The sequence below is a fragment of the Pongo abelii genome, chromosome 10 (genome assembly GCF_028885655.2).
Source record: "Pongo abelii isolate AG06213 chromosome 10, NHGRI_mPonAbe1-v2.0_pri, whole genome shotgun sequence".
Taxonomy (NCBI): domain Eukaryota; kingdom Metazoa; phylum Chordata; class Mammalia; order Primates; family Hominidae; genus Pongo; species Pongo abelii.
In genome coordinates, this window is record NC_071995.2 from 3,314,230 (window position 1) to 3,341,771 (window position 27,542).

The 27,542-nt window shown below is 55.9% G+C and overlaps 1 protein-coding gene and 1 pseudogene across 5 annotated transcripts in view; one reads left to right on the forward strand and one right to left on the reverse strand.

Annotated features, from left to right (window-relative positions):
- Nucleotides 1–16,990, forward strand: part of TSPAN9 (tetraspanin 9) — a 206,323-nt gene extending 189,333 nt beyond the window's left edge. For all 5 annotated transcript variants that reach the window (XM_024256972.3, XM_063711993.1, XM_063711991.1 and 2 more), the window contains 6 exons: nt 8,835–9,026; nt 9,406–9,480; nt 10,792–10,893; nt 11,608–11,739; nt 12,149–12,232; nt 13,464–16,990. In XM_024256972.3, coding sequence (XP_024112740.1) covers nt 8,835–9,026; nt 9,406–9,480; nt 10,792–10,893; nt 11,608–11,739; nt 12,149–12,232; nt 13,464–13,535 — 657 coding nt within the window. In that variant the 3' untranslated portion in view covers nt 13,536–16,990. The remainder of the gene's footprint in view (nt 1–8,834; nt 9,027–9,405; nt 9,481–10,791; nt 10,894–11,607; nt 11,740–12,148; nt 12,233–13,463) is intronic.
- Nucleotides 16,991–26,577: 9,587 nt separating this feature from the next.
- LOC100456520 (tetraspanin-11-like) overlaps nt 26,578–27,542 on the reverse strand; it is a 42,440-nt pseudogene continuing 41,475 nt past the window's right edge.

Consider the following 27,542-nt stretch of genomic DNA (forward strand, 5'->3'; position numbering starts at 1 on the left):
TGCCCTCCGTGCATTCCTGCAGCCTGCCCTCTGTGTGTTCCTGCATCGGGATGGGAAACAGCTGTGCCCTCTTGCTCACTTGATCTGCCCAGGGTCTGCAGCAGAGGCTTGCAGTCTAGGGGCCACATCCTTCCATGCCCAAAGTGAGCAGGAGCTACACAGGCTGGTAGGAGCTTGGGGTCGCTGAGTCACAAGTGCTCCCTGTGTGGCCCTTCTTCCCTGCACCCACCCGCATCCCCTCTTGTGGCTGCACTGTGCATCCTCGGTCTGGGAAGAGCCCCTGGCCCCACTGCCCAGGCCCAGGATGGGCTTGATTGGGAAGAAGATGTGGTTCTGCCCCGCGTGCGCAGCCTGTTCTGGTAGGGCTGCGGCGGCAGCGGGAATCGATGTTTATGGACTGGTGAATGATCACTCCTCCTCTACAAGGCTGGTAGGTGCTATTATCTGCTGCTCTTTGGCATCCCGGCCACACGTCATTTCGTGGTCCTTCTGAGGGCTGTTCCTCGGGCTTTGTTCCTTCTGACAGCTTCGGCCCTACACCAGGCCCCCTAGGAGGTTCTGAACGTGCCTCTACCTTCTTTTCCAGTTCCCCATGGAGGAAGAAGGCCTGTGGGTCAGTTTGAGAAGTAGAAAGATGCTGGCGCCCGAGAAAGTGGACTTGGGGCCTGCTGTCAGGTGGCCTGGGGACGGGGTACAGATGGAGGTGTGGGAGGTGACCTGCATCGCCCTGTAGCCTTTCTCCCAGAAAGAGGCATGGCTTATAACGGGGTGTGTGGGGCAGCACGTGGTAGATGCCCCCATCCCTCCCCGTCTCTGGTCCTTGCTATCTAGGCATCACCGTGTTGGGGACTGGGCCATCTCTCACCCATGCCTTCATCTTTGAAGCCCGGAACAGACTCAGGTTCTCCCTGTTCCCAGGGCTATACCAACCTAGAGTCTCACAGATGCCTTGGTTGGAGCGAGTCCCCAGGCAGGACAGGTGCCCCCCCATACCGAGGCTAGGCCAGGAAGCCCACACAGATGGGTAGCACTTCAACAGGGCCAACCCTGCCCCCAGCCAGGGGCCAGAGGATACCAAGCCCTTTGTGCAAGTGGGGGCCAGGACTGCTGGTGACTGGGCATTTATCCCACCATGCAGGGCCCTGACACCCCTGGAGGTGGGTAGGAGGTGCCCCCAAAGTCTCGGATAGAATCTCCTTCATCGTGGACTCTTCCACCCCAATATACACTTCGGGGCTTTAGATTGCAAGAGGTGTAGGTATTGTAACAGGACTCACTCTCAACTGCTAGGGGTTTTGGTCAATTGGGGAAGGGTTACAAAGTTGGCTGGAGAGTATTGACACTCTTGAAACATAATTCAGGAGCTTTATAACCGCAGAGGCTTGCAGCTCCCAAACACAATGCCCCTTAAGTTTGGCCATGGGTAGACATTCTCTCTTAGAACTGTCTCACATGGAGAATAACCCCATTCTGGTATAATCAAAATGTAACTGGGTTGTAGATATGCAAATGAATGTTTATTTGGAGGAAAATTAGGCACAAAAATATGGGTGTCATCTCCCTGACACCTATGTAAGTTGGTGAGATTAGGGGCTGCAAAGTGAAGGTGTGAAGGTGAATTGGAGGCTTTGAGAGAAAGTGTGGGGTCCAACAGTAATGACCGAGGAATCATGCCATCTGGCTTGAAGTTATGCACAAGCTCAGTGTGAGACTAAACTATGCTATGGCTGCCACTCAAGCCAATGGGGTCTTAGGCTGAATTACTAGAAGTATAGAGCTCAGAACGTAGGAGGGGAAGAGCTGGTCCTACCATAGCTGGAGCCTAACTTTCAGTTTGAGACAGGCCTGTTTTACTTGTTCTTAGTGGGCTTCTTGGGCAAAACTAGGATTGATGCATTTTAGCCACAGGGAAGTAGATTCTTGCGTTAATAAGAAAGAATTCTTGACTGATTAGAGGTATGCAAAAAAAAAAAAAAAAAAGAACGGAGTGCATTGTGGGATGGTGAGCATTCAGACCCTGGGAGACCCTGTGTGGCTGCATCCCGCTCCATGGTTCCACCGAGTTGTGGTCCTCCTGCCTGCTGGTGACTTTGGCAAAGATGTGTCTGTGACTTTGTCCTTTCATTTCTCTCCATGCAGAATTGGAGGCATCGTCTCCTCTCTCGCCTCCCCTGCCCCTCCTGCCTCTTCTTTTATGGCTGTGAGAATGAATGAGCTGCGGGGGCCCTTGGAGGCAAGGGGTGTCTGAAATACAAAGCAGCGGCTGCGCTCCTGGCACTGATGTATTGTCTCTGCTCCCCACAATGAAGTTCTTGGCAGGTCGGCTTCTTCCAGAGCCAGGCAGGTTCATTACTAGCCAGCATGTCAGGCTGTGAAATTAAAGCTGTTTTGGTTTTTTTCTTTTTTAAAAATTCTCCACATCCACTAATTTATTAAATGCCATTAAATGTTGGGCCTGGCCTTGGCTCATAGAAACATTAGGGAGCACTGAGTCCTAGCATTCGAAAATCTCCTGCAAGTAAAAAGTGGATGAGGGTGTCAGGGGGGCCAGGGGCCAGGTTGGGGGTCACCAGTGACATCCGATGCCAGGAGCCCAGGTGCCTTGTGGGGCTCTGCAGGCATGTGAGGCAGTGGGGATTAAAATAAGGCAGCAGAGGTGGGAGCAACCCGAGGGCACTGGGGGTCCCAGGAGTGGGGAAGATGGGGTGAACAGGAGGCTGCTTTTTCAGGAGGATTTGCATGTCTGGGTCTGGTCCTGTTCCCCAGCTATGGTCTGCTCAGGCCCCTCCGTCCATCCCCATCATTCATTCATTTATTCATTCCTCCAGCAAATATTTATCTAGTAATCCAGGCATGTTCTGGGCCCTGCAATGGAGGAAAAATGGATAAGACACGAACCTGGGTCCTGGAAGTCCATGTGTGTTTTTTTTTTTTTTTTTTTTTTTCCCCAAAGTGCTGGGATTACAGGCATGAGCCACTGTGCCCAGCTGTGTGTGTTTTTAGTGAGGGTAGGCAACAAGTCTACACAGAAGCCCACAAGGTCGTAGATGTGCTGCTGTGGGCCTGGCGCTGGCAGAGGAGTCATCCCTGGGGAGGGGCCGCTCCCACCAGTGGGAGACCGATGGCACCCATGAGATATGGTCAGTGGCTGCCCCTGGGTTCTAAGCAGCATGGAAGCGGGTGGAGAAGCTCAGGACGGGGGAAGCCCGAAGCGGGAATTGTGTCCCTCACCCCCAGAGGAATAGGATGCCTGCATGAAACATACGTAACGACACGTGGCAGAAGCCTGTATTTAAACCACAGTCAACATGGTTCAAACTGAAGACAAGGAAGGCACCGTGGGGATATTAGCTAACTACAAGACTTAACAAATGAGTTGAGGCTGGAGTGTGGGCTCACTGTATGGCCGTAGCCTGACTGGGCCTCAGTTTACCTGCTGCGCATGTTGTGGATGGGCCCCTGGTGACAAAGAAGATCCTGATACAGCCTGATGACTTGAGGCTTTTCTCTGTGCTGGGGGCCTGCACCCTCTCCCTCCTCCGGAGTCAGGGCAGGGCCCAGACTGGATCGCCCTGTGGGATTTGAAGGCGTTGCCAGGAGTGAGGCCCTGCTCTAGGCTCTGTGGATTTAACCACAAAAATGACAGACCCAAATCCTGGCCCTCAAGGAGGCCATTGGCAAATGTAAGGATGGGATTCGTCTTCCCAAATTTGGATGTGGATTTGTTTGTAGCCCTGATTTGAAGTTATTTTGAAATGCCTTCGGTTGGGGAAGGGACAGGGGAGGCTTGGTACCCAGGCTGGCCCCTGGGCCTGCTCCTGCTCCGGGGAGGGCATCAGTCAGGCCCGGACCACACCAGGAGTGGCTGGTGACCTCCTGCGGGTTGGTGCTAGCATTGCCTGGGGCCCGATCCCCTGAGTCACCCTGCCTCACCCCACATTGTCCCATCGTGGGCTAGATTATAGCTCAGTCATCTCAGCTGAGACAACCCCCTGGTTTTGGAAGGGAATTTTCCCGAATGCCACCAGCTAAGCTCTCCGGCCCTGAGCTTTGGCTGTGCCACCACAGACAGGCCTTGCCTCCTTCCTGTGCTGTGTGCTGGGCTCCCTCCACCAGGGGTGGCTCCCCTGCCCTGCACCTCCCTCTCCTGCTCCTGCTGCACCCTCTCCCTGCCCAGTGCACTGGCTTCAGAGGTCATCTTCCTGACTTCCCGCCCTCCTGCCTGTGCGGGGCAGGCCTGGCTCACCAAGACTTCATGGCCAGCCTGTCTCTGCCATCAGCTCCTCCGTCCTGCCCTTGCTCCCTCCCCGATCTCAGCCCTGGCCCTCCCCAGCTCACCAGCTGGCATCTCCCCAGCACTTTGGGGCACATCGCTGTCATTGGCTCTCCTTTCCCCACCGCTGGAGGGAACACATCAGATTCTTTCTCCAATGGCTGTTCTCAAGGTGTTGGCAGCCCAAGGGTGGGTGCCTGGCATGGGGATAGGGTGGGGGGCGGGGATTCTCAAACTCTATTGACAATTGGGGCCAGACAGTTCTTGACTGTGTGGGCTGTCCTGTGCGCTGCAGGGTGTTTAGCCTGCAGATGCCAGGAGCAGCTCCTCCGTTGTGGCAACCAAAAATGTCCCCAGACATGCCACATGTTCCTTGGGGAGCAGAATTGCTCCTGATTGGGAACCACTGGGCTGAGGGCTGAGAGCACCATGTCTCAGGCTCGGCTAAGACTGCGCCAGAGGGACCTGAGAAATGATCTCGTCCAAATCCCACGTTTTAAAGGAAATTGGGCCTCCGAGAGCTGAAAAATCTTAAGGTCACACCAGGGAGCAGCATGATGAGAGAGGCATTTTAGGAAAAGGAATAAGGCAGCTCTATGCAGGCTGGGCTGGAAACTAGAGGCAGGGAGGGCAGTGGGGGCCGTGATCTGGACATGCGACCCGTGGCGAAGGCCCAGTCTTGGTGCCTGTCCCCTGTCAGTCGGAAGTCCCCTGGGAGCAGGTAGTGAAGGCTCAGAAACCAAGGTTTTGTACCAGCCCGGCAGTGTGACTGGGGACTTACTTGTCCCCCCGCTTAGCTTCCTGGAAAATCAAGGCGTGACCTTTGTGTTTTCTTCTTGCCGGGAGGCTCTGTTAGTGTTGGGTCATCGGAAGATGGGAGCAGAGGGCTCATCTTGGCAGGAGGCCCTTGGGGATGGGAGCGTGGCAGTGGAGATGTGCGTGGCACCCGCTGTACTGCACAGGCCTCCTCACTGGGCAGACGTGCACCATATGTGGAGTTGTGCCAGGCGAGAGCTGTGATGGAGGTGGGAGAGGGCTTGGAGAGGAAGGCTTCCAGTCCAGACTGCGCCCCCGTAGGGTAGGCTGCAGATCTTTCCTGGGGGCCTGGAGGACTTTGGATGGGAAATGGGAAAGGAAGCAGATTTGGGGACAGGGCACCAGCTGTGTTTCCTGAGAGGCAGAAGGCTCCCGGGTGGGTCTGGCAAGACCAAATCAAAGGATGTGGAGTGTGAAGTCAGAGAACCAGTTTGAAGAGAGGTGACCAGGTCCTGGAGTGTCTGACCTAAGAGGTTTTCCTAGGTAGAGGTTCCTGAGCGTCCCAGCATTTCCCCCAGGAGGGAAGTGGAGAGAGGGGCTTGGAAGGGGCCCCCTCCCTGCAGGTACACCCACAGTGGGAAACCGCTTCAGGTGAAAGCTATACTTTGAGAACTTTTCCAGGCCCGCGGAGGATCCAGGCTCTGAGCTCTGGGGTCCTGCGTGTCTCCAGCTGCAGTGTGTGGGGGCGCCCTGCAGCTCCCCTGCAGCCAGTACCTGCGGCAGCGGGGTTTCCGCTTACTCATTCCAGGGTCTGGCTTTTAGAGCCATAAATCTTCAGCGTGAAGATCATAAATTCTCCACGGTATGATTAATGAAAGAAAAATTGAGACGGCAGCACAGAAACTGACCAGATTGAGGAAAAGTCAGAGTGACTATTTGGATGAAAGTTCCAGCCATCACCGGCGAACCCAGAGCTTCTGAACCAGCCTGGAGCGCCACCTAGTGGCCGTAGGCGGGGCTAGCCCCGTTCCCCGGCGAAGCTTTGTGATGGCCCAGCTGGGCGTCGCTGTGGGTCTGAGTGTGCCCATTCCTTGGGAGCCCTGACCTGGTTCCATGTGGGGTTGCGCCAGGGGACAGGAGGCACAGACCCACTCTCCACAGTGGGAAGGACCCAGGCAGCTGCTGGACGTGCGTCATTCGGACCCCCCTGCAGCTCCTTGCACTGTCTCTGGGTTAGTAATACGTGGCGGTGTCTGTTCCTACGTTTTTCTTCATGCATAGTGTGGACCACCTTTCTGGTTCCCCATTTATCAAAATCCTACTCATTCTTCAAAGCCCAGCAAGGCCTGTCAATGCCACCTTCAAAGCATCTCAAATTGGACCATGTCTCACCGCTCCTCTGTAGCCTCCTGGTATGAGTCGTCCCCAGCTCTCAAGCTGCTCTGGCTCCTGGGAAGAAACAGAGGCTCGCAATTAGGCAGGATAGGGATGCCTACGGGAAGGTGAGGGGAGGGGACAGACGCCTCCCTGAGGAAGGGCATCTCCTTTGCTTATTCCTCCACAAACCCAAGCCTAATCACAGTAGCCTCCCAGTTGCCCTGCTGGCCTCCCTCGGGCCTTCCCGCGGTCACTTCTCCAAACAGCAGCCAGAGTGATCTGCTGAAAACCTCAGTGAGATCGTGTCACTCTCCAGCTCCGGGGCCTTCCCGTCACACTGAGGACACACGCACGTTTCCTTTACCTGCGAGGTCCCAGCTGGCCTGGCCCCCGGCCACCCTGCCTGCTTTGTCTCCTACCATGTGTCACCTCACTCACTGTTGTAGCACACGGCCAGTGTGCTCCTCCTTGGCTAGCCAGGCTCCTTCCCACTCCGGGGCTTTTGCACCTGCCGTTCCCTCTGTCTGGAACGTTCTTCCCCCAGATAGTTATGTTGCTCCCTCCCCCTGTTTATTTGGGTTTTTGCTTAAACACCACCTCTTCCAAGACACCTTCGCTGCCCATGCCCTCCCCAGTTATTTTCTGGCTCTTTACATAGCCTTATTTTTCTTCGTGGCGCATGTCAGCAACTGAAGTGATGTCGTTTGTTGCTTACATAAGGTCAATGTCTCCTGTAAGAATCTACTCTTCGTGAAGGCAGGGTCTTTGCCAGTAAGGTGTACCACTGTCTCCCCAGCTCAGAGAACAGGGCCTGGCACTGAATATGCAGGTGTTCACTTGGGTTTGTGGAAGAATAAGCGAAGGAGATGCCCTTCCTCAGGGAGGCGTCTGCCCCCTCCCCTCACCTTCCCATGGGCATCCCTACCCTGCCTAATTGTGGGTTGCCTTGTCTCAGCCCCGAGCCTTTGTTTCTTCCCAGGAGCCAAAGCAGCTTGAGAGCAGGGGCTGGGCTGATTCCTGGAGTCAGCATAGTCAGCACAGGCCCTGGCACAGAACAGCTGCCCGGGAAGTGCCTTTCCAGCAAGCAGTGCCCGGAGCTGGCCACCCACTTCACGTAGCTTATTCCATTCTAATTCTCACAGCAGTCCAATAGGAAGGGGATGATATCCTCACTCTGCATACGAGGGGTTTGCAAGCTCACACCACCAGGATAAGCTGGAGCCAGGAGTCCTGTTTGGGTCTCTGACTCCCAAGCCCTTACCCCCTGCACTTTCACCCAGCATAGAATGTTCTCGTCCTCCATCTGCCCCTAGTCCACCCACCCTTTAGGGACTTCCTGCTTCAACTGGCATCCGTGACTGCGACAGTGATTGCCTCCTCTGAACGCCCGTAGCGTTGACCGGGCACCAGTCCATCCTACCTGGGAGTGGTAGATGTTGCACTTCTATTGCTCCCATCCAGCCAGAACAGAGGCCCCTGGAAAACAGGTCTCTAAAGTGGTTGTAGCTTTTCTGGCATGGCACATTGCATGCTGTAGGCACTCAATAAATACTATTTGACTGATTGATTGGCTCCTCAGACTCAGCACACTTCCCATGAGCTGGCGGAGGGAGTCGGGGAGTGCCAGCTATATCAAGCATAAAATAAGGCAGATGTGGAGATTTGCAGCCAGTGAAATGGAAGCTTCCCCAGGTGGAGCTTGTGGCGCCGGCAGCCCCAGGGGTGCTGTTGGGGAGAGTTGCTTTTCGGTTTTGGGGCCAGTCATGCCAGAGGCCAGCTTATTGGATGGGTGGTGAAGGCAGCCATGGACTCCCACGTCCCGCACACTGGCCAGGCCCCCAGCCAGCCGATGACTGCCTCCTTTCTCCATCTGTGGGAAATTGTTCTTCAGACTCCAGTGCACAAATGGCCCTTCGGGTCAGAGTAACAGGACACAGTCACTGGAAGTTCTGGCTCCAAGAAACCCGACTCCAAGGGTCCCTTCCCACCTCCAGAGATGAAGTCTTTCTTGCTTTCCCTGACCCCATTTCTCCCCTCTCACCAGGCCTCTGTCTTGGACACTGGGGCCTCTTCTCTATCACGCAGAGTAACCTAACCGCTCACATGTGTCCAATACCTTCCATGTATTTGTTACACACTTTTGCCTCTGTGTGGTTTAATCCATCCTCAGAATGACCTGGGAGGCTCGTGAAACTGGCACAGTCTCCGTTGTCACATGGGGAGACTGAGGCACAGAGAGGCTAGGGGACTGTCTGGGTCACACAGCTGACATGCTTCGGGTCTGCAGCCCGACGGTAGTCCCGTTCTCACCTTGTCGGTTCTCACTTTTTCTGTGTCTCAGAGCATGGGGTGGGGACGTGCAGTGTTCCCAGCTCCATGGACGAGTGTGAGAGCAGCGCCAAGCTAATGGGCTTTCCTTCCTCTCCAGCTCTGTGGCTGTGGGCTGCTTGGAGTGGGCATCTGGCTCTCCGTGTCCCAAGGCAACTTTGCCACCTTCTCCCCCAGCTTCCCTTCGTTGTCTGCAGCCAACCTGGTCATCGCCATAGGCACCATTGTTATGGTGACGGGCTTCCTCGGCTGCCTGGGGGCCATCAAGGAAAACAAGTGCCTCCTCCTCAGCGTAAGTTATGTCCGAATCCCCAGCCCCTCCAACTCCTGATCTCCTTGCACTTGGACCCCTGGGACAGGCAAGACCTGGAATATTAGCCACCTGGGTGTCCAACCTGAGCCCAGGGAAACTGTTTCTAGAATGTCCTAGGCTTGACCACACCTCTCCTCCTCATGATTGGTTATGCATACCCTTAGTTGTCCCTCCCGCTCCCTGATTAGTCAGCTCCTTTATGTCCCTGTCCTAGGTATCTGGGTTTCCTCAGGAGGAGCTGGCTTCTCCCAGACCTGGGAAGCCCCACCTAGGCGCCACCTGTCCCTGCCTTCCACACCCTCCTTGTCCTCAGTCCTGCCCATTACCACCTATCCATGCCTGGCCCTTTCCTTTCCAGTTTTTCATCGTCCTGTTGGTCATCCTCCTAGCAGAGCTGATCTTACTCATCCTCTTCTTTGTCTACATGGACAAGGTAAGCCTTACCAGATGGGAGGGAGCATATGGAATGTCACTGCCCTTAGAGTTGGGCCAAGCAGGCCAGGGTCCCTTCCCTGGCCAGAGGAAGACTGCTGGCAAGCAGCATCTATGCAGAAAGGAAGATGGAACCAAGGTTTGGGAAAGCTACCAAGGAAAGACCAGATGGAAGGTTTTGATGGGGGCAGCACGGGGCAGGCAAATTTGGAGGATGGGGGAGTTGACTTTGTATAGTCCCAGGAAGTGGAATCCTCTGCATGACCAGAGATGGCAGTGGACTGCCTTTGGCGCTAGTGAGCTCCCTCTCACTGGAAGGAATTACGCTACTTGGAGAAGGGATTCAGACCTCATCAGGTGGTTGGGCTGGGTGATTTGAGAGCAACCCATGAGAAACAAGGAGGAACTCTCTGGGCGACGCTGGCTGAGCAGGACTGACAGCACAGGGAAGCTCTGTTTCCTGCACTAGAGCCCTTGAGGACGGGTGCTGCTCCTGGGTTCAGGAGGATGGTGGGTGACCCCCTATAACCTCGCCAGGGTGGGCAGTTCTCAGTCAAGAGCGAGGTTGGCTGGGATTTCAGTCTCTTGGGGCGTGGCAGGCCCTTTGGTACCGTGCACTCCAGAACTGTGTAAGGAGCAGTTCTTGAAGTAGCTGCCTGAGCCGCACTGAAAGAGACATTGTTAGGACGAGAAAGAATAATTTTTTGGTTTTGCACTTGTGAAAGGGAAGAAAGAACAATGTCGAGAGATTTCTCTGTGCCAGCCCTGTTCTTGGTCCTTTTATGAGAATTGTTACTCTTAATTCTTACAACAGCGCCATGAGTAGATACTGCTGTTCAATCTCAGGTAGAACAGCGGTGAGGGAGGTGAAGGTCACACGATCTGTCTTCCTCCTTCTAGTTCCCACGGTGTGTTTTGAGAGGGGCAGTCTGTGGGGAAGCTGTGTAGTGGGGGACGGGGGTGGCAGAGTGGCCTGTGTGCGTGGCTGGTCGTGGGATGGGGGAGTGGAGGCACATGGTGTGTTTTTTTTGCCTCTGGGTGTTACAGCCGTGGCCCTGAGTTTAGCTCTGCTGGGAGGTGGTGGGTGCACCAGGGCCTGCTGTATTCTGAAGCTGGGAGTGTGTGCCTGCCCCCGCACCTCTGTTGGGCCAGCAGAGCCCCCACCCCAGTGGGCAGGGCCTTCCAGACCAGCTGCCTCCCCGCCTTCCTCCCTCCTCATCTGTCACTCACCATCTTGGGTGACCTGAGGTGGGCTGGAGAGACGAGCTGCGTCCTGGTCCCAACCATCTCGCTGCGTCCCTCTGCCTGGCAGGTGAACGAGAACGCCAAGAAGGACCTGAAGGAAGGCCTGCTGCTGTACCACACCGAGAACAACGTGGGGCTGAAGAACGCCTGGAACATCATCCAGGCTGAGGTGTGGGCCGGGCCGCCCTGGCGGGGCCAGGCAGGGAGGAAGGGTGGCGGCCGGCACTTCTAGCTGCTTTCCCCGGTGACCTGGCCGGGCACCCATGCTTTCTGGATTTTAACCGGGAGTGGGGTGGTCCCCACGGGGGCATTTGCCTGAACTGCCAAGTCAGATGTGATACAGCAAGGTGCAGCCAGACAGGGATGACGACACAGGAGAGGCAGGCCTAAGATTGCTGTGGCTGAGCTTTGGGATGAATGACTGAATTTATTTTAGCAACAGATTTGCCTCCATGACGGGGCTTGGCTTAGGTGAGGAGGCCCTGGCTCTAGGAGGAAAACAAGTCCATAGTCCCAGATGCGCCCATTTTAAGCCCTGGGGAGGGGCCGGCCCGGGGTTGAGTGGCAGTCGGCTTGGAACGGTTTACAGAAAGAGCAGAGGTGCTGGTGGGCAAGCACAGGGCTGAGCCCAGGGGCCCCGCCCGAGGGGTGGGCTGCATTGCCCTCTGCCACTCTGGTCTCCGGGAAGGAGCGCTCACTCGCTTCCCCAGTGGGCCCGGCTGAAGCCCAAAGAAGGGACAAGAAGCAAGCCCTTTGTCTCCTCCCTTAACTCCAGGGTGGCCACTTTTGCGGGGACTGGGGTTGGCCTGGGCAGGGGAAGGCCCTGGGGAGGAAGGGGCGGGCCATGGCGTGTCTGACTGCCCCTTCCATTCCTGCTGTCCAGATGCGATGCTGTGGCGTCACTGACTACACAGACTGGTACCCAGTGCTGGGGGAGAACACGGTTCCCGACCGCTGCTGCATGGAGAACTCCCAGGGCTGCGGGCACAATGCCACCACGCCTTTGTGGAGGACGGTGAGGCTGGGGATGGACCGCTTGGGTCCAAGAGCCCGTGTGTGGATGCCCTGGCACGAGGAGCCCTACGGGGGAGGCTGGGCCCAGGACACTAAGAGGTTGGCTGAATGTGGGGTGGGGTGGGGGCTCACAAAAATGAAGCCAAAAGGCAGATGGAAAATGGGGGGTGGGGCTGGACCCACAGTTGGGAGAGTCAGAGGGTGAGGGGTTGAATGGGGTCTGAGGCTCTGCAGCTGGCCTTGCGGGTGGGGTGGAGGCTGCGCCAAGGGAGGGGGACAGGGCTGAGACCAGGGAGGGCTGGGAGGTAAGAGCGAGGACGAGGTGGAAGGAGAGAGTGAGGTGGGGGGGCCGGGCTGCAGGGAGCGCATTCTTGGGCTGGGACCCTAACCTCGTGGGCCTCGCTCCCCAGGGCTGCTATGAAAAGGTGAAGATGTGGTTCGATGACAATAAGCACGTGCTGGGCACGGTGGGGATGTGCATCCTCATCATGCAGGTAAGAGGGGCGTCCCCAGCAGCCTCGCACACCCTGCTGGCCTCAGCCGCAGGGGGAAGGAAGCACAGAGAAGTGAAAGCAGTGTTGGTACACGGCGGAGGGTCTGGAATTCATCACAGCTTTCAAGCTTGGCAGCTGTGCCTGCCGCCGTTTCTGCAGAGCTCTGATGTGAGAGCACGTGTCTACTCAGCACTGAGAGTGGTGCTCAGGGCTGCCTGTAGCCAGGCCTAGGCTGGGATATTGAAGCTGGAGTCACCCGCCATAGGTTCCCCCAGTTCTGCCCAAACCTTGAGCCCAGAGAGCCATGCAAGACACACACGGTGTCCCCCGGTCACTGTCTTTACAGCCTGTGCACATGGCACACTATCTGTGGTGACCGTGAGACCACACTGGGCTTCCTTCTGCCTCCTGCACTCCTCTGGGTCCCCAGCTCCTTTGAGGATTCAGGAGGGAAGGGACACAAACAAGTAGTGACATGGTCCTGAGCACACATCACTGGAAAGACAGCCCTGCTGCTGCCAAGACACCGCACCGTGTATTCCACAAGCAGACAAGAGAGGCTTGACAGGAGTCTTTTTTTTTTTCTTTTTTTAAGAGACAGGGTCTCACTTTGTTGCTCAGGCTGGAGTGCGGTGGCGCCATCATAGCTCGCTGCAGCCACAAACTCCTGGGCTCAAGCCATCGTCCCACTTCAGCCTCTCAAGTAGCTGGGACTGCAGGCATATACACCACCATACCTGCATGATTTAAAACTTTTTTTAAAAAACAGATGGAGTCTCCCTCTATTGCCCAGGCCGATCGATCTCAAGCCATCCTCCCACCTGGGCCTCCTAAAGTGCCACCGTGCCCGGCAGGCCTGAGTCCTGAAAGATCCCTGCCACCTCCCACTCCCCACCTTGGCTCCTGTGAGCCCCCATGTAGAGCCAGGTCCTCCGTGCATTGCGTGCCTGCAGCGCCCCTCGGAGTAGGCATGCGTGTGCATCCTGCAGAGGTTTGATGGCTTCTGGTCTAACAGCCCCATGAGGCTGAGCCAGAGTCCACCTGTGTGTCTCTCCAGGGTGACCTCTGTTCACGGTTTTCTTCATGTCTTCATTCCATAAGCATTTTCCTGGCACACCAGTGGCCATCCCCGCTTGCTCTAGGTGCCCTGTGACATCCCAAGCCTCTCGGGGCTGAGGTCAGGTCCAGGCTGCTGCAGCTCCTGCCTCAGGCGCCTCCCCGTGTCTTTCAGATCCTGGGCATGGCCTTCTCCATGACCCTGTTCCAGCACATCCACCGGACTGGTAAGAAGTACGACGCATGAGCGGGCTGGCCGGGAGTGCCCACCCCGCCCTGCTGCCCCGTGGAGGGAAGAGGATTGAGCTTTGTGTCGCCTGCCTGCACTCTCCAGATGTGACCCCTGCACCCACCCACCCCAGCCTGCCCTACCCCACCTACCGTGCCTGAGCCTCGGACTTCTCAGTGGATGGAGTGCCAGGGAGGCGGAGGCACACGGAGACCTGGGGCTCGGGGCCCCTGGATTCCTGCATCTGCATATGCGTATTTGCCAAAGACGACAGGGTGGGCTGGGGTGCGCTCAGGAGGAACCCCCGGCACTGATGGCTTCTGCCCCTGCCCTTCCTCACACTGACACTTTGTCCCCACATGGGGTGGGGAGCAGAGTGCCCGCCCCGTGGAGATACCGCCCCAGCGGGGGCTGCTACGTCCATGGCCACCATGGGGCACCTGGCGGGGCGGGGGTCTGCTGGCCTCTGGGCAAGGCCCCTGAAGCATCTCGCCCAGGCTTTTTATACCTTACAATGTAACTTTTTTATTTTATTTTACTCTACCATTATTCAGGAATATTATCTCTCAGATAAGTTTAGGGTTAGATTTCTGATTTGTAACTTTTTACTGTGTTGATTTCTTTAATGGTTTGACTTTTTTTCCCTGAGGGTGAGGGATGGGTGGGAAGAGAGGACATCTGTGCAGTCTCAATCAGGACAGACCACCGCGCGCGACACCCAGGAGGCTCTCGGATGGGGCGTGCCTGCGCCCTCAGAACGTGTGAGAAGGAGGGGGCATGGACAGGACACGGGACCTTTCCAGGCCTAGGGTCCGAGGACGGGAGCCTGGGAGAGGCGGGTGGAGCATGAAGCAGGCTGGAGGCGCCCCTGCACGGGAGGTGGCGTTTGCTAACCAATCGAGCTAGAAAGGCCAGGGCAGGGTGTCCCCACGGTTCTGGGGAAACGCTTTGCCAGGAATGTGGCAGAGCTAGAGGGGTCCTTAGACTTTTCACTGATGAGCAGTTGTTTTTTTCTTTCTTCCTTCCTCCCGCTCTCTGCTGTCACGTGAGGCTTCCCCTTCCACCCCGTGTGGGTATTCCCACAACAGGTTCTGCACACCCCAGTTATTTCACAGACATTCCTGCTAGAAACTGTCAGACAAATACCTCTCTAGTTTGGATGCTGCTCACTTTCTCCCTTGCTTCTGGAAGGGGAAGCAGTCCTTAGGTTTTGCTGTGCTGGGACAGTGGCAGGGGACCCACAGGGGTGAGGACCCACGGTCCTCCCCACCAGCCTTGCTCAGCTGTGGGTTGCCCTGCTGGGAAGGGGGGAATCACGTCCACCTGGGTCCCAAGATCTTCGCCTCCTTCCCTGGGGCCATGGACATCAGCAGTGGATTGGGTGGCGATCATATCATCTGTGATCCCAAGGAGAAGAAATACAGAAAGCCCAAGAGAGGTCAGACTGGCTCTTGTTACCGGAGCTACAGGAAGAAAGCAGCTGGAGTCACGCATGTGCAGAGCTGGGCATGGGAGAGAAACAGGCTGGGGAGTGAGGCCGGGAGTGGGATTCAGCTGCAGCAGGGCGCCCCCTCCAAACTGCAGCTGGTCTGGCTTACTGTTTTGCAGTTCAAAAAGGTCGTGAATCCGTGGGACTGAACATGGGGACCTGACTGACTAGCCAGCATCTGTTGCACTTGATCAGGTGGGGCCTTGGTGGGTGGCTGCCTTTCTTATACAGTTTGTCTTGTCACCCTGGTTTCCCACTGGGGCCAGGTCTCTTCTCCAGCCTCCACCTGCCTGTCTGCTCCAAGAGCTGAGACACGGCCACCCAGCACCAGTCACTCCTCTGTTCACCTTAAGTAACACACAAATCGGGACCAGGAGGATAGAACTGTTGGCATTATCAGGATTCGTGTTTTGTGGGGGTGGGAGTGGAGAGTAGGGTGGTCTTGTGAGTTGGGCAGAGTAAAGACCACTTCCCTGAGACAGGGGCAGTGGTGCTGATGGAACAAGGCGGAGGCCCACATTTGAGCAAAGCTGCCCTGCCCTTGTCCCCTGGCCTGGCTTCCTGGTAAGGAGCTTCAGCCGCCTCCCCAGGAACCCCCAAAGTGCAGATTCCGGAGCAGACACATCCCGGCGGAGAGACACTCAGCACACAAGTGCTGCAGTTGCACGGTGGAACCCGGGGCCTCGCACGTTTTTTGCTGTGGGTGGGGTGGGTGGGTTGGTTTATGCCTATCAATGCAATTTTTAATTTCTGTTAATATCAACAGCAAAAGCCTAGTGCATTGGGAGATGTGCAACCTCCCTGAACATCTTTTCTGTTTCTGGAGCGCTTCAGGGGTGGCCTCTGGCCCCAGAGCCTTTGCCACAGTGCCCCCACCAGCCCCCACCTCATCCGTCTGTTTGCAGAACCTCATCTACAGGTCCCCACGCTGCCTTCTTTCCTCACTCTGCACTTGGCTGTTTTGTTATTTGGTTTAGTCTACATTGGGCGGAAGTCTCTGTGCACAGAGTGGGTGTTCCTCCAACCCCTTCCACTCGGAGGGCCACACCCAGCGATGCCATTGAAGGTGGCACAGCCTCTCTTCAGTTTCTCCTGACCGTGAGCTCACTGGGCAGAATTCCCCTGAGAGAATTCCCTCACTCACGGCTCCCTTTGCCAGAGTTAGTTCAATCAGGCCTGATGTGAGCAATTTACACGCTTGTCTCAGAAAGTCCCCTCAGGGTTTGTAGAGGACTGCAGGGGGGGCATCTGCTGCAGACTCAGCCTTTCTCTGCAGCCCTCCTGCAGCGGGGGTGAGCGGGCACAGGCTGAGAACTGCCTTTGGGTGGTGCAAGCAGGTGTCACGGTGCAAGTCTCCCCCTGCACCCCTCCCCCAGCTTGAGCCGTGTCACCCCCTCTCCCTCCAGCATGCGCCTGCGTCTCAGGCTCTCTGGAAGGCAGCCCTGTCCCAGACCCTTTTGTAGGTGTTCTGGTTTGACTTGGAACTAGGTGGCCGTCTTTCCAGGCTTTGGTGGCCCAAGAGCAATCTGAGTGGATGGAAGTGGCTGTCCCCTCCTTTCCAGCCCCTGCCCACCCACTGGTGGAGGTGCTAACTAGCAGGGACGTGGCATAGGATGGGAGCTGGGCGCGAGGTGCTTGGGATCCATTCTTTGTCCCTCAGCTTCTCAGAGTCCGGCCAGCCGTTGTGTTCCCGTGTCCCCCACTTTCCTCCTCCCCACTGCAGTGAGGCAATAGTCCGGGGTGGGGCCTGGCCTCCCTGCCCTGATTGGGCACTCAGGAGGTGAGGCCTGGGGGGCTTCTTGCCCACCTGCCGGCCCCCGGGCAGCACAGGAGGGAGAGCAGGGCGAGCACGCTTGTTGGTTTCAGATGCACTTTCTGCTTGCGATGCCGTATCTGTGCATTCCTTCATCCTGGTCCTGGCTTTATGGAACACCATGTTTTTAGCATGTTTTTAAATAAAAACTGATAAAGTGTCAAAAGCACAGCAGGCTGTCTCTCAGTGGTGTGTTTTGTTCACTCAGCCAAAACTGTGACTTATGTTGTGATTGGTGTGAGGGACCCAGAGGGATCAGATACCACTCCTTCCCTCCATCCAACACACACCCCCAGGGGGACCTCATCTCTCTTTTGGGGCCCAGGTTACAGACCTGCTGGTGCGGGGAGGGTCTCAGTCCTCTCTGCGTGCCTGAGGAATCCTAACATCCCCTTTGAAACAGGCTGGATCAGGGGTCAGTCCCAGTGCCCGAGCCCTCTGCCTGAGAGGCTGCAGTCCTGTCTCCGTACCAATCACCCATCACACATGGCCAGTCCTGGGGCCAGGCCCATAAGTGTATCGTGGGAGGGGTATGGAATAAGTCACTAGCAGCTTCCAGTAGGGTAAGGGGCTTCCTGTAGGGGTGGGGGCTGTCAGGTTCAGAAACAGTCTTCTTCCCAATCCCTGTGATGTTCCCGGGGTTCATTTGACGTTGATGTCTCCTAGGACTGAGGGGACCTCACAGTGTGACTTGGCCCTTTCAGGGTGACTGGGACAGCCTCAAAGAAGGAACAAGATCAGGATGAGGATGGTCAGCAGGGAAGGCTGTTAAAACCGTGAGCGGGAAGAGCTACTTGCTGGGCCGCTGACGTTGCCGCCTTCCTGTGGTTGAAGTCTTCTTGCAGTCGAAGTCTCCCGCGGCCTTGGTTGGGGTCCTGGCGTGTGGGGTTTCCTCGGCTGTCAGTCAAGGTGAAAAGTTGCAGATGAGAAGCTCAGAACTCTCCTTGCTGGTCCTCACTGTGCTCACGTCCCCGGGGTGGAGGCAGGCGTGAGGGTGAGTGTGCATGGGGCTCTGACAGCAGTTGGAGGTTTGGAGGTGAGCGTCTTGAAACTCCTCTGCCTGTGGAGCTCCATCTCCCTCCCTCTCAAGGGAGTGGCCAAGTCCACACAGAATTACCCCAAAGCATCAACCTCCGGGGCCCCCTCCTGCAGCCGCTGTGTCCCAGAGCCTCCAGAGACGGTGCCTTGAGTCTGAGCCACCCTCCGTCTAAGGTCCCGCTGGAGTGGTGTCCCTGAGAGCCTCCCCAGGATATTTACCGAGAGAGAGTTTGTGGCTGTAGGGTCAGGATTGATCATGGCTGAGGAGCAGGTGACCCCCCATCATCTGTGGAGGACAAACCAGCTCATAGGAATTTGGGCGGACGCCACCCTGTCTCTGCTCATTCTTACTCTCGCTCCTGCTCCCAGGCCTGTTGAGATGCCCACTGGATCACTGTGCTGTGTTTTGGGGCTTCCAGGCAATGGAACACACTGGCTGTTCTCTTAACCCTCGGCTCTGGCTGCCCTGGCTGTGCGGGAGAGAGGAGCATCTTCTTTTTCTGGGGACTTCTAGTGAGGAGGCTAGCGCCTCTGGGCTGGGTCTGGGCTCCTCGGTCTAGGGAATGGCTGAGATGACTCTGGGGGGAGGTCCCTCCTTTGTACCCCCATTCTTGTGTGTTGTGGTGGAACTGCCTCCCCATTGGTGCTCAGCAGAGGGCAAGTGAGAAAGGGTGGCTTCTGAGCTCTGCCAGCTTTCCATGGGGCCAACACTGGCGCTTGCACAAACAAATGTCTGTTTGCTCAAAGACTTAGTGAATACTCACTCGTGCCAGGCACCTAGAACACAGTCGTGGACGACACAGACCCAGTCCCTGCACTTACGGAGCCGACCATTTAGTGGGGACCCCAGAAGAGTGCACGTGATTGCAAGTAGGTAGTGGCAGCAATGTTCACAGGGCACTGGGAAGCCCTGTGGGACAGTCACTGGCTGAACCTGGGGAAGTGAGGTCTCCAGAGCAGGTGATGTCAAAGCTAAGAGCTGAAGGTGGAGGTGTTCACCTGGCAAAGAGGCAGGAGATGTGTCCTGTGGATGCTTGTGGTCCACAGAGCTGGAGCACAAAGAGTGAAGGTGAAGGTCTGGAGGTGGCGGTGACCACCAGATCATAACCTTGAGAACCAGGCTAAGGAGCTTGAAGTTCAGGCTGAGAACAGTGGGAGCTGTGGAAAGGCTTTAAGCCCAGGTGCGACAGGCTCAGATGTAGCCTTTAGAAAGCTGGCTGTGGCTGCAGTGTGGAGTTGTCAGGGACAGGGGAGGCCACCGGGGGACCAGGCACAGGTGCTGCAGTGATTTAGGTGACAGATGATGGAGCCTTAGGGAAGGGCAGTGGGATGGAGACGAAGCCGGAAGATTTGAGAGATGCACAGGAGAATCCGTGAGCCTTGGTGGTTAATTAGATTTATGCAAAGAGAAGGAGCATTCTTGCCACTCGCCCAGCATGACACCCTCAACCCAAACAGGTAGATGACTAATTGTTTGCATCAGATGGATGGATGAATGTATTTTCTGGGCTTGATGCTTCTGTGCAGGAGATGACAGAGATCAGCATGGTGCAATTAAATCTCTGTGTTTGTGTTGAGCTGCACAGCTTGCAAAATGCTTCCATAAATGTGATCTAGGTTCCTCCTGACCAAAGCCGTCTTATCGGCTGTCACTGTGCTTAAACTTTCACCATCAGAGATGCACCAGGGGGTGTGCATGGAAAGAGCACTGATGTGGGTGCCAGAGGACCCGGGTTAAATTCCCAGTTTGCATTTGGTGTCCCTGTGAGCCTCAGAACTTGTCTTGGTTTTGATATTTGCAAATGAGGATAATGCCTATTTTATAGATTTGTTGTGGATATTAAATAGAGCTATGTATGTAGAGGCATCCAGCTTGACCCTGGACCACGACAGGTGCTTGGCAAGAAATTGGTTGAACTTGGGTCGTCACATGAAAGGCAGGACCCCAAGGAAGAGCAGCTTTCAGCCCAAGGACACAGGAGGGCGGTCTGGGAAGGGGTGTTGGTGTATGAAGGGAGAGTGAGCTGCCCGCAGGAGCTCAGGGAACAGGCTTCCCCATGCCTCTGTTTTGCCCTGGGCTGGCTCAGCAGCAACACTCAATATTCCACAGAAGCAAGAAGGAAGCCAGATTAAATAAATGTCGTTTTGGACACAAAAATATTGACATTGCGATGGTCCCTTCTTAAAGCCATCAGCAAAGCTTGGTAGGCTATTGATTTAGCCATCTCATTTTTGCTGAGTTTAATGACAGCAGCGAGATAGACTGTTGTCTCCTAAAGCTAACAAAAAGAGTAACAGCACTCCACAGGGCACGCAGGAGCCAAGCCCTCCTGATTGAAGCTGATGCCCTGGAACCTCTCCTTTGCAGCCCAGAGACTACCAGGTAGTTGAGAGCCAGCTGGGGCAGAGCTGGGCACTGCCTCGTTTTCCTTAGCCCTATGTGCAGAGGAGAGAGGCGAACTGGGACACGAAGGCCACACAGTAGCCTGTGGCCGGGTCTTGCGGTTAGCACCTGTTGCCCAGAGATTTTTCTTCTGGTTACTGAGTTCTGGAACAGCCTAGAGCAGTGCCCAGAGCAAGGCCAGGCTAGCCTTGGTGGTTGAGGCCAACTGCAGCCCACATGCTCTGATTTAATGACCTCAGGAAGCTCATTGTCCTTTGCCTCCCTAATCCCACCTCAACTCCTTCACTCAATTTCTGGAATCAGAATACAGATGGTCCCTAATTTATAATGGTTCAGTTTATGATTTTTTGACTTTCTGATGGTGTGAAAGTCATAGGTATTCAGTAAAAATGCTTATCACTTTCTTTCGAGTACCCACACAACCATTCTGTTTTTCATTTTCAGTACAGCATTCCATAAACGACATGAGATACTCAACACTTCACTGTAAAGTGGGCTTTGTGTTAGATGACTTTGCCCACAGTGGGCTAATGCAAGTGTTCTCAGCACATTTAAGTTAGTCTAGGTTAAGCTGTGATGTTCAGTAGGTTAGGGTTTTTTTTATTTTTTTGAGACAGTCTCAATCTGTCACCCAGGCTGGAGTGCAGTGGCGCAATCTGGGCTCACTGCAAGCTCCGCCTCCTGGGTTCACACCGTTCTCCTGCCTCAGCCTCCCAAGTAGCTGGGACTAAAGGCGCCTGCCACCACACCCAGCTAATTTTTTGTATTTTTAGTGGAGAAGGTTTCACCGTGTTGGCCAGGGTGGTCTCGGTCTCCTGATCTCGTGATCCACCCGCCTCGGCCTCCCAAAGTGCTGGGATTACAGGTGTGAGCCACCACGCCTGGCCATTAGAGGTATTAAATGCATTTTTGACCTAAGGTATTTTCAACTTATGATGAGTTTATTGGGACGTGACCCCTTCGTAAGTCGGGGAGTGTCTACATATTCTCAATGTATTTCTTTTCTCTGGCAAGGGACCCCAGTTCCTGAAATGACTCAGCCTTCTTATTTACCAGTTGGCCCCTCCAAGAGAGTGTGTTGGGTTTGACCTCTGGCCTCCAACTCAGGGTTCTCTAAAGGAGGATTAGAGATTCCTGAGCTATTCTCAATATTTAAAAAGTCCCAGGGAAGTTGTTCCTCACCCCCATCATGGGAACATAAACCCCTTGGGTCTGGCTGGCTGTGTTATGCCCTTAGGGCAGTGGCATGGTTTGTACCTTTTGCTAATGGAAAGGGCTGGGTTCCCGCTTCACTCTTTCCCTCTTCTCCCCTAGCCTGGTGCAAAGGCTCCCACCAGATGCTCCACAGGTCCTCTCCTTCCTGCTCAGGTCACTGCCAGATGGGGCTTGACCAGAGACAGAAGCAGGAGGAAAAAGAAGTAGGGGCTTCTTGTGTGTTTGCTTTTTTTTTTTTTTTTTTTTTAAATACAGTCTCACTTTGTCACCCAGGCTGGAGTCCAGTGGCACGATCTTGGCTCACTGCAACCTCCGCCTCCTGGGTTCAAGCAATTCTCATGCCTTAGACTCCTGAGTAGCTGGGATTACAGGCGCCCGCCATCATTCTAGGCTAATTTTTGGTATTTTTAGTAGAGATGGGGTTTTACCATGTTGGCCAGGCTGGTCTCGAACTCCTGACCTCAAGTGATCTGCCCACCTCAGTCTCCCAAAGTGCTGAGATTACAGGCATGAGCCACCACACCCGGCCTCATGTGTTTGCTTTTAAGAAGAAAATGGCTGTGGCCCCTGTACCCTCGCCTCCCCACCAGCAGCCTCACTCTTTTCAGTTGTGGAGAGAGAGTGAGAACCAGGGTCCCCAGCTCGAGGCACCCTGAGGCAGCAGTGACAGCCCAGTCGGGACTGACATGAGGCATCAGTACTTGCTGGGAAGTAGTGGCAGCTGACAGGCCAGCCAGCAGCCACCAAGGCAAGCTTCAGCACAGCTCGCTGCCTGCCCAGATGACAAGGCTTAGGGCTGTGGGGACAGCAGTCACCAACCACTGACAGTGCTGTGCAGCAGGGAGAGTCCTGGAGTGGTACTTGTTCCTCCTTGGTACACACACACACACACACACACACAGTGATGGTGGAGGTGAGTAGATGTCCAGGTCCAATGGGACAGATGACAGTGAGCGTGCCCTGGGCTGGTTTCCTTCCCCTGTTCAACATCCAGTCAGAGGCTGCTGCTGTGACCATTCAGTGAACAACTGAACATTGGCCAAGGAGGTCCTGAAGACACAGGAGAGCGGGGCAGGGCTGGAGCTCTCGTGCAAAGCGGGTCCCCGCTGGACCTCAGGAGGATCCACCTGCTCACACAGCACGTGGCCAGGCTGCATCGGGTTCACACCACACCAGGTGTGTGGTTCCATTCTCGGCTGCCTCCCAGGCCACCCCTCTGTCTGGGGATCCCCTGAGTCCAGCTTACCGGGGTACTCTTCAGGCTCCCCACCCCATCTCAAGCAAGTTTTCTAGACAGAAGAGTGAATGAGAGAGAATGAGTGTTCCATGTCATAGAAGGGAAAGCGTATTTCTTTTTAGCTCTGTGCTGGGCAGCCTGATGGCCTCAGCAAAGATTCCTCTTTTTGCATTGAGATGAAAAGGTGTCCAACTCTGGATCTGGGGATGAGGACAAACCAGCTGGTCCAAGGTGGAGAAACCCTGTCATTGTGGAGTGAGGTGGTCTGGGGGTCCAGGTGGCAGTAGGAGTGTGTGTCTCAGTCAGGGGGAGCCCCGTTGCTTGTGACCTCTCCCCACACTCTGCCTCTGCTGCATCCAGGCAGAGGGCTATGCACGAAGTGGGGAAAGGCTCACCGCAGATTCCTTAACAGGCTGGTCGTGCATCCTGGTAAACGGTGTGAAGATATTGACTGACCGGAGGCAGAAAGCTTTACGAGGAACACAATTCAAGTACATGTGTTTGAGCCTGGCTCTCGCTGACAGCCAGGAGCTAATGACACTTGTGAGCAGAAGAGGTCAATTCAAACAAATCATGACACAGAAGGGTAAGCAGGACCCCACGCAATGTGGCCAGCGGGTTTACTCACGGGGAAGCCACAGCTAACATGGTGGCTTTAGGATGTCACCATACATTTGGTGGACTGATGGCAGGGGTTTCCTCGCAGTGGAGGGAAAAACATCAACAGAGGTAGTCTAGATAGAATTCCTTTATTGTCATTACCATGCCCCTAGCACGTGAAGCTGGGCTTACACTGAGGTCAGCTATGGAGAGGGGTGTGTTTACAATGAGAGCAGTTTCTCTATATGCAGTAGGTTAAGGCATCGTCTCTGTTTCTGGAATACTGTGATGACGCACATCCATGGGCCAGCTGGTTCCAGGAGCCCATCTGGCCTTGCTGACCCTGGGCTGCCTGAAGGATTAGCCGTACTTGCACAGGGTGGGCTGGGGAAGGGGAGTCCCAGGTTTATAAGCAGGAGGAGGCAAGGCCCACGGGAGGCGGGGAGCATGGTCTGGGCCGTGTGCTGAAGCAGGAAAAGGGAGGCAGGGCACAACAGCTCATGCCTGTAACCCCAGCACTTTGGGAGGCTGAGGCAGGAGGATCACTTGAGCCCAGGAATTGGAGACCAGGCTGGGCAACATAGGGAGACCGTGTTTCTACAAAAAACTTTAAAAAAGTAGGAAAAGGGAGCAACAAGGATGTTGTTGTGCCTCCCCCAGGGCACATAGGAGGTGGTGGGAAAGCAGGCTGGGGAGTGTAACCTGTCTCCTTCCAGGAAGGGACCCAGCCACCGGGTCTCCTGGCCAAGGCCACAGACCATCCAAGAGGATGGTCCAGGGCAGGGCAGGGCAGGCGCCGCACAGATGCACAGTGCAAAGGCTTTCCTGGTCGGCTGTGAGTGACCACAGCGGCATGCTTCACCCCCAACCCCACGATGGAGGTAGGGGGACGGTTGCAGCTAGGCAGCCTGAGGGACTTTTGAACCCTGAGGGTCGTGGCAGTGTCCCTGGGGTGTGGTCTAAAGCAGTGGTTCTTAAAGTGTGGTTCCAGGGCCAGCAGCAGCCCCCAGGGACTTGTTAGAAATGCAAGTTATTTGCTCTGCTTCTCCTGATTAGAAACTCTGGTGGTGGGGGCAGCAATCTGGAAAAGCATCCCCCACCCAGGTGATGCTGACGCCCACTCGAGTTTGATCACTCCTGGCTTAGACGCTTGGTCACGACGTTCTCAGCAGATGTAAGCACCACCCAGCGGTGGTACCAAAGGCTGGTTGTCTCCGCAGCCAGTCAAACCCCCTTTCCTTCCTCAGGCCCGAGTGGCCAGTACACGGAGCATGTTTTCAAGGCAGGTCCTAGGGTGGGTGGGGGTGATGGGAACTGTTCCACCTCACCGCCCCTGCCTGAAAACCTTGAAGAGGGGCCGAGAGAGGCAGACTCTGAGACCAAAGCTGGCTACAGGGCTGGAGGGTCCCGGGCACATCATACTGACATACCATGGCCCCCCTGCCCCCAGGGCCACACTGGGTCCTTCTGGCTCTCAGGGCCTTTGGCTGTGCACAAGGTGAACTTCCCAGAACAGAAAGTAGTGTCCACTCCAGAGCCCCGGCAGCAGCAGGCACTTCGTATAGCATGGAGAAAGAAGGCAGAGAGGGGCGTCGCCTGAGCGGGAGGAGGTCAACACACCCCCGGGGCGTCCCCTCCCTGCCCAGGCTGGCTCTGGCAGGGGGCGTGACCTGAGGTTTTCTCCAGCCCCCAGTGATCTCCACTTGGGCATGAGATTCCACACCCTGTGTGAAGGCTCCGAGGGCTGAGGGCCAGTCCCTGCTCTCACTGTGGGGTCAGCATTGGCACCTGAGACGATGGGCCAGGCTGTTGCCAGGCTCGCTTGCTGCCTGAGCCCCTGCACCAGGAGGGCCCGGCTGTCAGCCTGAAATAAGCCAGGCTTCTGCACCACGCACATGTGCAGGGCAGCTGGCGCCTGGCCCAGATGCCAGATTCCGTTCAACCTGGGAGGGGGTGCCGAAGCTGCTGCTATGGGATGGTGCCCCGAGGGACACTTTGTTTCTGAACGTCAGCCTGAGCACTTGTTACAGAGATGGAGGACCATGGGACACGGAGGATAGGGGGCTCCCAGCTCAGCTTTGCTTCTTTCCACCCGGCTGGGGTGGCAAAACAGCCATTATTGCTGACCAGCAAGCCTCTTAACCCTGCTGAGCCTCAATTTCCTCACCTGTAAAATGGGGGTAATACCTTTTTATTGGAGTAACTGCAAGCGAATGTACTGATGGCAAGTAACACATTCTAAGTGCACAGCAGGCCCTCAGTAAGTACAAGGCGTTCCCCGGACACCCCGCAGATGGCCCTGCCTGGAGGGCTCCTGGGGTTGAGGCTAGACTGTTGGGGAGTGTGGAGGGAGAAAGAGGAGAATGCGCGCACACACTTCGTCCCCTCCTCCAAGGCCAGGTTTCATCCCTGTCCACTCCCTGCGTCCCACCAACACTTGTCATCCGGGGGACACAGGGACGTACCCTTTTCTCTTGGTGTCTGCCCCTTAGGGAACGGTGGCATGGCATGTGCAGGGTGAGGACATGCTGGCCTGAGCTGTGTGGGATCCCAGTACCTGTTGCTTCTCTGCCTGGGCCCTGGTGGGCAGGAGCCTTTTGCCTACACAGGACTGGTGATGACTTTCCACCGGCATGTCCTCTCTCTCCAAGGAACTCAAGACTGCTGGCCTCCAAGCAGGGGCCTGGGAGGACCTGCCCTGGGCATCCACCTCCACCCTGGGCAGCAGGAGGGCTACACCCAGCTGGGGCTGCATCCTGGGCTCTGGACTCCAGCCATTGTGCATTCCCAGGCAGAACCTGCCCTGTCTTGGGCCTCTGTTTCCTCCAACCCTGTCTCATCTCCCAGGCTGCTGGCCTGGACATGGAGGTCATATTTCCAAGAAGCTCTGGGCTGTCCTGCCACTTTCTGCAGCTTGGACCAGCCAATCTCCCCAGTAGAAATCTGGGCTGGACAACCCCCAGGGCAGGAATCACAGCTAATCCTGCCCCCAGTCAGGCTGGCCCAACCCAACACATGCGGCTGGGGTCGACGGGGCAGGCTGTCCTGGGCCTGCCCTCAGTGACAAAGCTGCTGCCACCTTTGTCTCCCATCCCTGCCAGGGCAGACAGGTCAAGCCACAGCCCGCCTACCCACTGCTGCCTCTCTCAGTACCCCACCGGGAAGAACAAGACCCTGGCCCAGCACGCTCCCTCTTTCTCAGCCCTCAGTCTGTGGGTCTTGTCAGTTGATGTGCAGCACTTCGGAGCTCTTGGGAGTCAACCATCAGTTTTCGATGATCTGCACGAAGCCCAGCTTGGAGGGCAGCAAGGATAATCATGTCATACTGTTTCTCTTGGCCGTGGAGCAGCCATTTCTGGGAAAGCTGGTCTTCCTTTTAATTTCACACTGGCCACCCCAGGCCCTTCTAGGCAGAGGAGATAAACCAGCCCAGCCTCCCAGTAGCCCCTGGAGAATCCCCACAGTAGAGGTGGCAATCTGCCCCGAGAGGCTGGCTTTCTCTCTGTCCACGTGGGCACTTCCCGCTCTGAGGATACAGTTTCTGGACAGTTTAGGGCTGTGTTTGTGATCGCAGTGAGGGGCCTTCAGGTCACTCCTGTGTATGGGAGCAAGCACACCCCTCCTCAGGGCCAGCCCAGGTCGGCAAGGGCTGTGCTCAGCAGGCTGGGAGCTGGAACACTTGGAGAGACCAGGCGTGACCTCTCCCAGCCTTGGCCTTCGCATCACAAGGTGCTGTGCTTCAGGCGGGAAGAGGGCCCACCTCTGGGGAGAAGTGCAGGACCTGGGAGGTATGGAGGCCAGGCGTGGGGTTCCTGTGTTATGCTTAAGGTGCCCACTTGTAATAGCCATTTGCGGGGGGGGGGTCCCTATGTTTGTCGCAAAAGTTGATACCTATCCTTCATGACACTGCCAGCAGGAATACTCTGTATTTCCTGGGATTTCCTCTCTGTTCTCCCTTAGTATTTGGGAAAGTTCTTGCTGAAAACTCCCTGCCTAATTCAAGAGAGATGCAAGGGAGGACCAAAGGAAGGGACTCTATCCAGCCTGGGACGGGTGGAAAAGGGAAGCAGAGCGAGACTCTCTGGAAGCAGCACGGTGGAGCCGCAGGCTTGGGGAGAGGGGGCCCCAGGAAAAGTGAGGTTCGGGCAGATCCCCTGTATTCAGAGCTGCCCCTTCTCAGCCCTCCAACTCTGCAGGGCCTGTGATTTAGTCCACCCTGGGAAGCGTTT